Raw genomic sequence first — 12,859 nt, forward strand, 5'->3', positions numbered from 1 at the left:
CCAAAAGACCCTAAAAAACCGGTTTCAAAAGGTGGCCCTAAGCCTTACACAAGTTAAAAATCTTAAAGAAAAACAAGAAAGTAAACTAATAAGGACAATGATTAATTAAAACATGGAGTAAACTCCTTTGGAAGCTTCAAGGGGGTCCGACCAAGCTTGTGTAAGAGTGGTAGAGCAACAAAAGGAGCCTTGAGGATGTCTTGGTTAATTTAGGAAGGGTGAAAGGGACTTGAAAGCGACCCTTGTACTTGCCATTGCAAACCGTGTAGCTTTAGGTCCACCGGTTTTGTTCTTTGCCTTTCTCCATGATTATCACCTTCCCAAGACATAGGCTCTTGGACAAAAATACTCTAAACTTCCCATGGAAGATTTCTAGGCTGGAAAAGGACCCCTATTCTTAGACGGATTTCTCATTTGGACCCTATTTCGGTCAAGGGACCAAAACCGGGTACAAACATGTCTAATGTGATTTGTTTTGCTTCACATTGGCTCGGCTCGAAAAACTCGTGAGCGGCTCGAACTTGTGTAATTAGATGAGATATTACTCATATTTTATAAAAATATTTTGTCATGATTATATATTTGTATGACACATATAAAAAATGTCTTATTAATTTTCCAATATTTGTATATAAAACTTTCGAGCCTTGTTATTCAACATATCGAGAGAGGTTGGCTCGAGTTAACTTGAGTTTGGCTCGAACTCGCATTAAAGCTCGAACCTTGATAACGAGCACAATTTTTTTAAGATCGGGTAAGCTCGAGATCGGCTCGAACTCGAGTTTTACTTTATGAGTACAAGCCGAGCAAGGCCAAGCTCGGACTTGACTCGGCTTATTTTATGACAATTATACCTCTTTGGATTTAGAATCGATTCCATTCCGTACCTAATATTTGAACCAAACCACACTAATATTTTTTTTTTTGGCGTCACCAACTCACACAACTCATAAGTCTGTCAACATAAAGAAACTGAATAAGGTGACAATCTCGCTTCCCTCTTACATTTCCAGCCATCTCTACGATCACCGACATATAGCAGAAGAAGAAGAAATGGCAATGGCGAGGGCGAGGTCTGGACTAGCGTACCCTGAGAGGTTCTATGCCGCCGCATCGTACGCCGGTTTTTCCGCCGGATCTCCTGACGATGTTCTCTCTAAGTTCACCAATGAAGCTGCACTCCTCCTCTTTGCCCTCTATCAACAGGTTGGATTTCCACTCTTGCTTCACCCGCCGTTAATCGCTCTACATTTTCATCTAATTATCATCTTGTTGCGTAATTCGGCTGATTTGATTGATTTACTGTCCGATCTGATACTGGCGTTTGAATTTCGGTGTTGTTGATTTGGATGATCTTTGATTTGACTCACATTTTATTTTTCTATATCGGGTTTGGGTTAGATTGAATGTTGGAGTGCCGAACGATTGTGATATGGACATATGGTGGATATTTTATATGATCCGATTCAATTTGTCGCAAAAAAAAAAAAAAAAAACTTGGTTAATTTAGTTTTGTGGTAATCAAATTCTGTTTTTTTCCACCAGTATTGACTGCTTTGTCAGTTTTCGGAAAAAAAGACATAATTGTCATAAAACAAGGATGTTATTCCAGATTTTCTCTCTCCCGGAGGCTAACACAAGGGTAAGACTGCGTATATTCTGTGTATATCGATCCCCTTACTGTGGAAAGTGAGCTCCAAGCCATCTAAATGTCACATGTGACTGTACTACATTTATCTAAGAAGGGAGAGTTTACTATCAAAGGGCTACTCCACCTATCGCTATTTGGTCTTAGAATGGCATCTTCGCTGGCCTTATCAAGTTGACCCCCACCCCCTCCCTTTAATAAATCTAATCGGGCCTTCATTCGCAGCTGACTGTTCATACTGTCCGATGCTTGATATAATCGAAGTAAATATGTAGAAAATTACTTGGCTAGTTTAAGTAGTACGTAATCTTGGCTAACATTCACCAGCATTTGACTGCTTCATTAGGTTGACTTCCACCCAAAGCAAGAACATAATAGAATTGGGAGTATTTTGTGTGTTTTAAACTATTGAATAATTGTGATATTTTCTGGTTACAGGCAACTGTTGGACCGTGTAATGTCTCCAAACCTAGTGCTTGGAAACCTGTTGAGGTTAGCAAATGGTCCAGGTTTGTCCTTGACTTCTGTTTTTATTAATAGCTCTTGTTTTGGATCACATCCAGGTTTGGCCCTTCACGCTATTTTAATGCACAGGTTCCACTTAGTTTCTTATCATCTTATTTCTATAGCAGCGTCACATTCCACTGTGAAACCATTTTTATCGTGAATAGGGCAGCATATCTGTAGTTATAACACTGAGAGCTTCTCAATGTTATGTAGGTGTTCTAAACACTGAAAGCTATTGCTCTCTCACTGTCGTTGACATGCCTTATTGCCTTTATGAAGGATATTTTAGAAGGACATACACGGTGGAATAAAATGGGAAAATCCTTTGGGGGTAGATGAATTTAGTGAATACGAAACTAATCGGGTTTTATAGTTGTTTAGATTCAAGGTATAAGAAACAAATGCCATGCTGTAAGTTTAGCTGGTTACCACGCTGCTTTTGGAAATTTATTAACTAATGAGCAATAGATATCTGTAACTTTCACAGCTTGTAACCATGACCATTTTTGCGTAAGACCGCAAATAAGAAGAGGTGGGAGAAAAGGTTGCATAGAGGCTGATTTGTAGTACTTCTAGGAATTGCTCCGAACGAAATATAAAATAGAAACATTATACCTTGTATCAAGCAGCTCTTTCTCGAATGCCAAAAGGAAGAGCATAGTTAACTACTTAACTAGAGGAAGCAGTTGAGTTAGCTTTATTGATGTAAGCAATGATCTACAGAAGTAACTTTTGTATGGCAGCAGTAAATGTGATATGAGGAGAGATGACTGAGAGGTTACTGTAAACTGACATGTACAAGAAAAATTGTTGCTGAGATGGTGAGAAGAAAGGGTCGTTTACTGAGCTAAAGTTACTTTGGCTGTGAGTCACAGAGTTTAATGAAGGTTTAAAATGCGTATGATGCTTAGAACCTGGATGGCCTATAATGTCTGATGGTTTACTTAATTAATTATTACCGTACATATCTCTTCTACAAGAAAGGCAACCTATGTTCCTTAATAGATGTGTATTTTACATGAGGAGATTTTTTTTTTGGTATTTTTTTTACATAAGTAGTTCATAAATCTAATATACTAGTAGTTATAATTAATAGTTTTTCTTAGGAGATGCTGATTCAAATCTTGAAAATATTTTGGTTTTTAGAATTATTGTCATTTTTTTTTATTTTTTATTTTTATTTTGGTCCCGAGTTTGAGGTGTTATTATTTTTATTTTCAAAAACACTTGTTTCTTTGACCGATCTATTTTTTATTTTGCATTCTACAATACCTATAAATGTAGGCTTGTACGCCCGCCAACATTACCATTTGGCTCTTTGAAAATTGTATTACCGGCTTGAATATATTCTTGCATTCTAATGTTGTTTATGTTCTTTTGGGTTTAATTTTTTTCAGTTGGAGTAAGCTAGGAAACATGGCATCTGCTGAAGCCATGCGTCTATTTGTGAAGATTTTAGAGGTGTTGAAGACTTGAAGTGCTGGATGTTTTAACGTTTTAGTTTCCCATTCATGTTGAGAACATCTGTAAGATAGTCTAAACTGCTGTTTTTGGCAAACAGGAAGAGGACCCGGGATGGTATTCAAGAGCTGATGCTGCTTCAGAGCCGGTCGTTGATGTACAAATGAACGTGAGTCCCCTAGGAATCTGTCTAAGCTTTTTATTTGTATGGTTTATCTACCAATATTCCTCTTCGCACTGGCTGTGTATGCTAGCAGTCAATTGATGGTTAAACAGTTAAACTCTCTCTCACTATTGTGCTGCCATTTAAATTTCTGTCCACTTACCAGCGTGAGTATATGGCTTGATGGTGTTTGTATGGTTTATAATCGACGGAATGTTTCTTAAATGTTTTAAAAGCGCAAAGGAAGTTGGGCAGAGAAACCTACTTCTATCTTTTCAAATGATTATGAGTAGATCTGCCTTAACAAAATAGGTGGGTTGTTCCATGTGGAGAAAAGTAGATGTTAATTCTAAAAGGCCGAGAGACAATATACAAGGATATACTAGATGGCCATTCTTTGGAAGTCTGGATGATCTGTAGCTGAATCTTTTTCAGTTTTCACTGAACTGTTGATTTCATTGTCTACTAATTGTAACTTACAGAGCTGGGTAAAGGCCGGATCTTCATTCAGGCTCCTTGTATTTAGGGGCTAAATTAATTTTTTAATACTAGACTACAAAACTAAACTTCAAGGGCTTTGTAGGAAATCAATATATGGCAATATGAGATAATATGATTACTCTCATGTAATGATGTAAACCTATGAGCAGTGAAGAAGAGACTGATGTATGATCCTTGCCTCCAACCTTTGGGCCTAGTGCTTGAGTCACATATCCATTATCGAGTAGCTCTTCCTTACCTCCCTGTCCTCCTGGTTGGCCTTGCTATCTCCCATCCCCTCCTTTTCATTAATTTATTAAAAATGGAGTCCACAAACTTATTATGTTCAGTTAACAATCAAAGCCACCATTTAGCTTCTTCTTGAATAACGGGACTCCTTTTAGGCTGCTTTCAAGTTGGGCGTTGTCTTGAGTTTAGTTATTTGCTGAACTGGCTGCCAAATCTGTATATTTTTTTTTTGTACCATCTACTTCTGCAATTTTCCATATTTTCAATGAAGCCAAGGACTAATTACTCTTTGGTTCCGGATTGTGATGAAATAAATCAAAATGGCTCACTAAAGTGGCTGGGTTTGTTTTTCTTGCAAAGTAGTCCTTCGATGCAGTTCTCGACACATATTTCATCTTGGGTCATTCGGAAACAGCCTCTTTGTGTTGCTAACATTAGGATAAGGTTGCGTAAATCTGACTCCCCCTACCCCGCAATTCGCGGAAGGCATTGAGGCACTGGGGTAATGTTGTTGTTGCCTGTACTTCTAGAAATCCTGTAAAAGTTAGTTCCTCTACTAAATATCCTCACAAGAGTTTTCTTCTCTTAGCGTATTACGTAGGCTTAAGTTACTGAAATGAATTACCTTTCTGTTAAGTGAAGAATTGAGATGAAAACCTTGGTGTTAGAAGTCATTTTCAGTCAATTTATTGGTTTGAATTTAGTAATTGTTTCCCTCATCTTCTTGCTTTGATTTGTAACTATTTTCCCCCTTTTCATCCCCATGTCTTTAGCATAATTCAATAGTCGAGGCACCAGTTGAAAATGGGAATGCTTACCCAGAGACGAAGGCGGCTTCCACTGAAAACGGAAGAATAGTAGAGACACAGGATAAAGATGTCGTCTCTGAAGGTCTAGGCTCAGTCAGTGTGTATGACCAATGGGATGCACCTCCGATTTCTGGCCAACGACCCAAACCTCGATATGAGGTATTGGCTTATCTTTGTCAACTCTTGTCCAGTAGTTTATTTATTTACTAACTTCTCGACTATTAGAGGTAAAGGGGAGTCAGGTTCTGCAGTGAAGGGAAGCTTTCCTCAAATCTCATGTGATTTGTATTCTTTTTTTATACGGTTTAAATCCTGTACATGCAGCATGGAGCGGCTGTTTTAGGTGGCAAAATGTATGTGTATGGTGGAAACCATAATGGTCGATATCTTAACGATCTCCAGGTATGTTGCATCTACAAAAACAAATATTTGTCTGTGATTAAGAGTCATGCTGATTAGTTTATTGAATGGTGTAAACGGTATATTGACACTACAATATCTTGAATTTCTAATCTGTTTTTTTATTCCCGTAGGCCTTAGATTTGAGAGCTTGGACCTGGTCAAGAGTTGAGGTCAAGGCAGGTGCTGAAACACCGGAAATGCAATCATCTGTAGCATCCATCCCCTGCGCTGGTCACGCCCTGGTCAGATTGGTGCTAATTAAATATATGTTGCTTGATTAATCTATATTGCAAGGAAATACAATTTTTTTAATGTTCTTTGTAGATACCATGGGAAAACAAGCTTCTCTCAGTTGCTGGACATACTAAGGATCCTTCTGAGACCATTCAAGGTATCAGTCATATAATGATGTCCTGAAAGAAACGTGGAGGTCACACTTTTCGTTGTTTTAACATTTTGTTTGGAATTTTAAGGTGTTTACATGCATATGATTTAGTATTCAATCATTCTCGTAACAGTAGCCAATTATTTTGTGTACCTCACATAAGGTTGTAATGCAACCTGCAAACTGAAAAAGTCAAACACCTGATTTATTTAGAGAGCGTGGTTTTGGTCACCTGGAGACGATATCTTTGATATTTTTGAATTGAAATATACATTTACGAAGAGGAACGTTTTAATTTGTCATCCCAAAATGAGAGTGATCTTGGTTATTTGTGGGATTCTGGAAGCTAATGTCTAAAAATGCTCTGTAACAGAGGCCAAAATAGAGATTCTAAATATGCTACGCTTTTGTGTGAATGTTACTCTTCATGGAGAGTAAAGGATTCTAAATAAGCTATGCTTTTGTGTGGAGAGCTTATCTTGCTGAGGAGGTGACATGTCTTCATGTCATGTTTTGCGCTTCTTGATTGAGTGTTCCTGGTTCAAATTTGTTTGATGTACAACATTATTTTTTTTTCCCTTGAATGTATCACTTATTCTGGTGTTCTTGACAGTGAGAGTTTTTGATCTTCAAACATCAACTTGGGAAATCCTGAAGACATATGGGAAGCCACCGGTACAACCTCCTGGCTTGCTAGTATTTATTGGACACTGGGTTATTTGGATGATGGTTGTGTAAAGTACTCTCTGTGCATGCGCTTGTAATTGTGGGGGATTTTGAATTCCGTTTACATATTAATAGATTTCAATTGTTAAACATGCCACTGAACTCCGTGATTTGGTATGGGCTATAGAATACTGGAGTAGGTGAACGACAATGCGAATTATTTTTGCTCAGTTGGTGTAACTTAAGACCTTTGTATGGGTCATTATTGTGAAACAGAAGCTTCTCCCTATAGTAACTAAATAGTGCTTATGTTGGTGAAGGATGATTTGGGTCTTTTCGCTGATGCTGTTTTTAGTTAAATTGCAAAGTCATACGAATCGATTCCTAATATCTATTTCACTTCCATCATTTATTCTTTTGGTCAATACGTCCCCCATGAACTTAGGCCTTGTCTTCATTCTTTTTAAAGGTGGTTATAGCAGATGGAAAAGATAGAATACTTATTATCTTCTTGTTTTTTTTTTTTTTTTTTCATGAATATTCGTGGAATGCGATATGCAATCTGGAGTCTGGGTGATGTAAATAACTTTATTTATCTTTCCAATGTGCGTTTAACAGGCTCAGGGAGGGATGATGTCGATATTTACTTTGTTTAATAGTCCTTCTTGCTCTTTGACAGTACGTTTGTGTGGTTTCAGGTGTCACGTGGGGGTCACTCCGTCACCCTTGTAGGCTCGAGTCTAGTTATTTTTGGTGGCCAAAATGCAAACAGAAGTCTGTTGAACGATCTTCACTTGCTTGACCTGGAAACCATGACATGGGATGAATTTGAGGCAGCGTAAGTGGGTGTCAGACTTTTAAAGCAAAGTGCTGCCATCCCTATTTTCTTCATATTTGTGATACTAAGTGCTTAATGTCTATATACACGCTTATCTTCTGTACCATGACATGTGGGATAGATGTATAAAAAGAACATGGGCTGTTTTTATTGGCTAACACATAACGTCAAATTATTTTAGGGGTGTGCCACCTTCTCCAAGGTCCGATCATACTGCTGCGGTACATGCTGGACGTTATCTTCTCATCTTTGGCGGTGGCTCTCATGCAGCTTGCTTCAATGATTTACATGTTCTTGATTTGCAAGCTGTAAGACCTTGTATATTCTTAACATTTAGTGGTGTACTACATTGCATAGTAACCGATTCTATATGTACATTTTTTTTTCATCTTGTAGATGGAATGGTCAAGACCCACCCAGCAAGGTGATATACCATCTTCACGTGCCGGACATGCAGGTGTGGCAATTGGAGAAAATTGGTTCATTGTTGGTGGAGGTGACAATAAGAGTGGTATGTGTATGTTTATGTCATTCGTTTGGAGGATGTTCGAATAACATATTTAATTCCAAGTTCCGACAGTGTAGTTAGCTAACAGGATGTATCTTGTAAATGGTTGAACTAAAATTTAATTGGGTTACAAAAATCCATCCACCAAATTGTTATCATGCATAAGAATAGTAAACCTAAATAAAAGTCGACGCACCTGATAATGGGTATTGTTTTAAATTGTTTTGACAAGTTGTTATCATTGTTTTACATTTCTTGTCTTTTATTCTTCATTTTCCTGATATCTCATTTGTCATTTTCACACGCTGTGCAGGCGCTGCTGAAACTGTTGTTTTAAATATGTCAACGCTTGTTTGGTCTATTGTTACTTCTGTCAAAGGCCGTGTCTCTCTTGCTAGTGAGGTAACATGGTTTACATGTATGCTTATGAAAATCATGTATGGTTATGAAAAGTTTATTGGATCAAACAGACCATCATACATCATGTGCCACATCACAAAAGATGTTACAGCCCTTAAAGGTAGACCTATCAAATCCTGACCCGTCCTGAAAACCCGACCTGTTTCTTCCAGGGTCAAGACCCGAAAATTTCAACCCGTGACCCGTTTGACTCAAACCTGAAATGACCCGTTAATTTAGTATCGAGACCTGACCCGAACGGATCGACCCGTTGGTTCAAAGATAAATCAACAATTTTATTTAAAATATTACGAGTAATATTTATATATTATATTTGAAATAATGGTTAAAAAATTATTATTTTTAGGACTTAAAATTACACACTCCATTAAAAAATCAATTATTTATCATTTCTATAATATTAAATAATGAAATAATTATTAAAATAGTACTGTATTATTTTTATAATTATGTCAATATAATTAAACACTAAATATGATTAAAATATGAATTTTAAATATGTTTTAAATTTTTAAAAAACATTTTTTTGGATTTAAAGAAGGGTAAAAAAAGGGCGTTACAAACTATTTTTGACCGGTATTTTGACCCTAACACGACCCGACCAGTATTTGACCCGACTTGTATTCTGACCCGACCCGCCTGACCCGTTTGACAAGTCTACTTACAGGTGTGGAAAGGTATGTTGACGAGGGTTTTGTTACCTAGGACCTCATGATACTACCCACAATCTTTGACCCATCCTACATCATAGACACATTGCTCAAGGACAAATGTGCATTGCTTATTTTAATACCTAGTGAATGAAAGAACACTGTTTTGTGCTTTGTTTTCTTTTTTGAAAATTGACTTAAGGCCTGATATGTTAATTTTTTTCAGGGATTAAGTTTGGTTGTGGCTTCACACCATGGGGAAGAAATTCTAGTTTCTTTCGGAGGCTATAATGGTCGCTACAACAATGAGGTCAGAACAATTTACGCCTCTTTTTTTTTTTTTTTTTTTTAATGTATAATGGAATATTGGGAAGTGTACTTTCTCCATACATTGACCCTGATATCATTTTGACAGGTTCATGTTCTCAAACCCAGCCGCAAATCCACTTCACAGTCGAATCTGATTGAAACTCCTGTACCTGACAGTGTTTCTGCTGTCCACAATGCAACAAATTCAAGCAGGAATTTTGAGTCTGAACTTGATGCAGGACAAGATGGAAAAATCAGGGAAATCGTTATGGACAGTGTTGATTCACAGGTAATAGTGAGTCTAGCCTGTTTTTTTGGTCAAGAACCTTTGGTTGTTTACCGTCTTCTCTAATCTTCATGTGTGTAAGCGCGCTTGGGAGACTGTATGTTCCTGCATTTATAGTCGGAGGAAGAAATCGTGTCAGATGGCTAGAAACTCTTAGGCCTTGTTTGATTTGCGGTCATAACATGGAAGAACGGTGTTGAGTACTATGTTATTCTTAGGTTGAATGCGTTACTTGAAGGGAATAGATAATTCACAAATTCTCATTATAGACGGCACATATCCGTCTATAGCTATAGACGGGCCAAATATCCACCCACTTTAAGCAAAACGGGCCAAATGTCACCACCTTAACGCCAAATGTCACCAGTGCCATTTCCTTAGCTACAACAGGTAGTTTATCACATGGAAATGCTAGTGGTGACATTTGGCGTTAAGGTGGCGACATTTGGCCCGTTTTGCTTAAAGTGGGTGGATATTTGGCCCGTCTATAGCTATAGACGGATATCCCCTGTCTATAATGAGACGCTTTGTAGATAATTTGATATGGCTGGTTTATTACTGATTGTTTGTTATGGGACCATAAATTGGGGTTGAATCTCTTGCATTACTACCATAATGCTTCCTCACTAGCTTTTAACATTTTTTTTTTCTTTTTTATCCCTATTATCAACTTTGTGGGTGATTATGAAAATTTGTGACGGAACAACACGGTTGATGGTAGACTGGTAGTGGTTCATTACAATGAATATCCACTTAGACGTTCCAACTAAAAACACGGAGTACAAAAATAAAACTCATTTATCGTGCCTCCATTTTGTAATCTCATGGCTTGTACCAAAAAGGCTGTTATATAATTGTAGATTTGTAGCAATGCACTAATCACCAGAAAAAGAGAGAGCTCAAATATTTTTTCCTTTGGTTTTCTCAGTCGGTCTTCTCTATTATACGTTGTTTTCAACATCAAGTTGTACCAGTCTTGTTCCATTTTGCAGAAAACAAAAACACAGCAAAGTGGAGATGGCCATGTAGCTGTTCTTAAGAAAGAAAAGGAAGACCTGGATTCTGAACTAAGTAGAGAGAAGTTGCAGAATCTCCAATTAAAACAAGAATTAGCAGAAGCGGAAGGTCGAAGTGCTGATCTTCACAAGGTTATTAGCCCTTGTATCTTTGTATCACATTGAATGACTTGAATACTGGAGATTAATCCCCTGTTTGGTGATTCTACATTTTTTTATATTATGCTTTCATATTATCTCTTTATAGAAATTAGCATATCGTGACTAACTGAAATAACTTTATAAACTACACATGTAGAGTAATGCTACAATAACATTACCCCAATTTTGCAAAGGTTCTCGCCTATGGGAGAACAAGGAGTCAGAAGTATGCAATATTAGACCTATGTTGATGCAACTTAGAGGGGGCTGTTTCTGGCTGATTCATAGTAACAACTGCGTCAAGAGTTGTGTTGGCTGACTACTACGGAGTATTTGACTATGTAATTTTGCTTTATTCTATCTTACAAAGTGCTAATGGTGATATAAAGGAGGGATGCTTGCATTACTGCTGAGAAAAGCGTCTTTGGGAGGATTGGGGTTCTTCTATTATCATAATACTTTATGGTTTTAATTTGATGTTAATACTCTGTTCAAGCCAATTTCACACGTTTGATTAAAATACACCTCACATATATTGAAAAAACGTATGGAATTGGCTTGAACGGAGGGAGTAAGTGATTTTCTAAATAAGTCACCTCTTTCAATTTATGGGTGTAGGACAGCTAAACACCCTTTTAAAACCTCCGTTATGTATATGTAAGGGACTAGTACCCTTGGGAAGAGAAAACTGTTGGATTTTGTATTAATTCATGAGGTAGTAGATGTAAACCCGGAGAAGCATCATTTTGTATCTTCAATCTACATTTTTTTTATGTGCTGTGTAAAAGGCTCAAAAATTGCAAGTTTATTCCTCGTTCTCTGGACTATGCTTACTTCGAATTTAACTTTTGAATCTTGGTCCACAGGAGCTCCAGTCTGTTCGTAGTCAACTTGCTTCTGAGCAGTCTAGATGTTTTAAGCTTGAGGTATGTCAAGTCAGTCTGGTTTCTTTTATGAGTGCTTATTTGACGGTTTTATCTGGTGCTTTTTGCCAAAAACTTGTGTAAGACAGTCTTAGAGGTGAGTGACACCCATCGTTAATCATAAAATCAAATGATATATACAGAAGTATTTGTGTTGGTCTTAAGTTCATACAAGATTTACTCCGCGTTCATAATTTCTATCTTAATTTTTTTACTAGTTTGGGTTTGATTGTTTAATATGAAGAGACATTGCTTATCAAAAGGGAGGTTTTCACTTTCCATAGGTTGATGTGGCGGAATTACGTCAAAAGCTACAAACAATGGAGCAAATGGAGAAGGAGATAGATATCCTTCGCAGGCAAAAGGCAGCCTCTGAACAAGCCGCCTTAAGTGCAAAACAAAGACAAAGTTCTGGCGGTGTTTGGGGCTGGCTTGCACCGGCGCCTACCAGCGAGGAGGATGCCTGAAATTCACACTAGAGATATTTCCCGTCTTTTATTATTATTTTGTGATTGATCAATCTTGATTTTTCAAATTCATTTTTGCCTGTGGTGACGATATTTTTTCGTTTGTCCGAGGAATGATCACTTTTTCTTTTCACCATTAGACTAAAAGTGAGGGGAGGAGGGCTCTTTGGGATTCGAAATCTGTATAATCGTTGTGTAGTTTTGGTTGGGCTCTTTGTGCTTGTACGATACAAAGTAGTTCAAGGTATCACTATGTAAAAGGTGTAAAGACTACAAAGAAAACTAGAAAGAGTTACGACAATGTTACATAGACTTGTTTCTGATTTCTATACTGTTCAATGCCTCTCGAAAATCATGGTGAAAATCTTGTGAGAATCCTCCCCATTACAGTCACCAGTGACTTGCATGTCATTTTGTTTTATCATAACTTATTGAGTAAATTAATAATTACACTCTTTTATATACTACTTTTCTAAAAAAACTCTTTTATAAACTTTTTAATAAATTACTCCCCTCAAATGTTCTTAGGTT

The 12,859-nt window shown here is 37.3% G+C and overlaps 1 protein-coding gene across 2 annotated transcripts; it reads left to right on the top strand.

The window, feature by feature from the left end:
* Window positions 1-916: 916 nt before the first annotated feature.
* On the top strand, window positions 917-12,655 carry LOC141647812 (acyl-CoA-binding domain-containing protein 4-like). Of its 2 annotated transcripts, none has more exons than XM_074456154.1 (18): window positions 917-1,206; window positions 2,087-2,157; window positions 3,553-3,616; window positions 3,717-3,785; window positions 5,282-5,476; window positions 5,642-5,719; window positions 5,851-5,961; window positions 6,044-6,110; window positions 6,718-6,779; window positions 7,469-7,608; window positions 7,790-7,916; window positions 8,005-8,119; window positions 8,430-8,518; window positions 9,413-9,496; window positions 9,602-9,784; window positions 10,756-10,929; window positions 11,805-11,864; window positions 12,146-12,655. In XM_074456154.1, the coding sequence occupies exons 1-18, from the start codon at window positions 1,054-1,056 to the stop codon at window positions 12,326-12,328; spliced, it is 2,025 nt and encodes a 674-aa protein (XP_074312255.1). In that variant the 5' UTR covers window positions 917-1,053; the 3' UTR covers window positions 12,329-12,655. The 2 variants fall into 2 exon arrangements, with proteins under 2 accessions (XP_074312255.1, XP_074312254.1); XM_074456153.1 differs by having other exon boundaries at window positions 922-1,206; window positions 10,774-10,929.
* Window positions 12,656-12,859: the final 204 nt, after the last annotated feature.

Source organism: Silene latifolia, chromosome 3 (genome assembly GCF_048544455.1).
Source record: "Silene latifolia isolate original U9 population chromosome 3, ASM4854445v1, whole genome shotgun sequence".
Taxonomy (NCBI): domain Eukaryota; kingdom Viridiplantae; phylum Streptophyta; class Magnoliopsida; order Caryophyllales; family Caryophyllaceae; genus Silene; species Silene latifolia.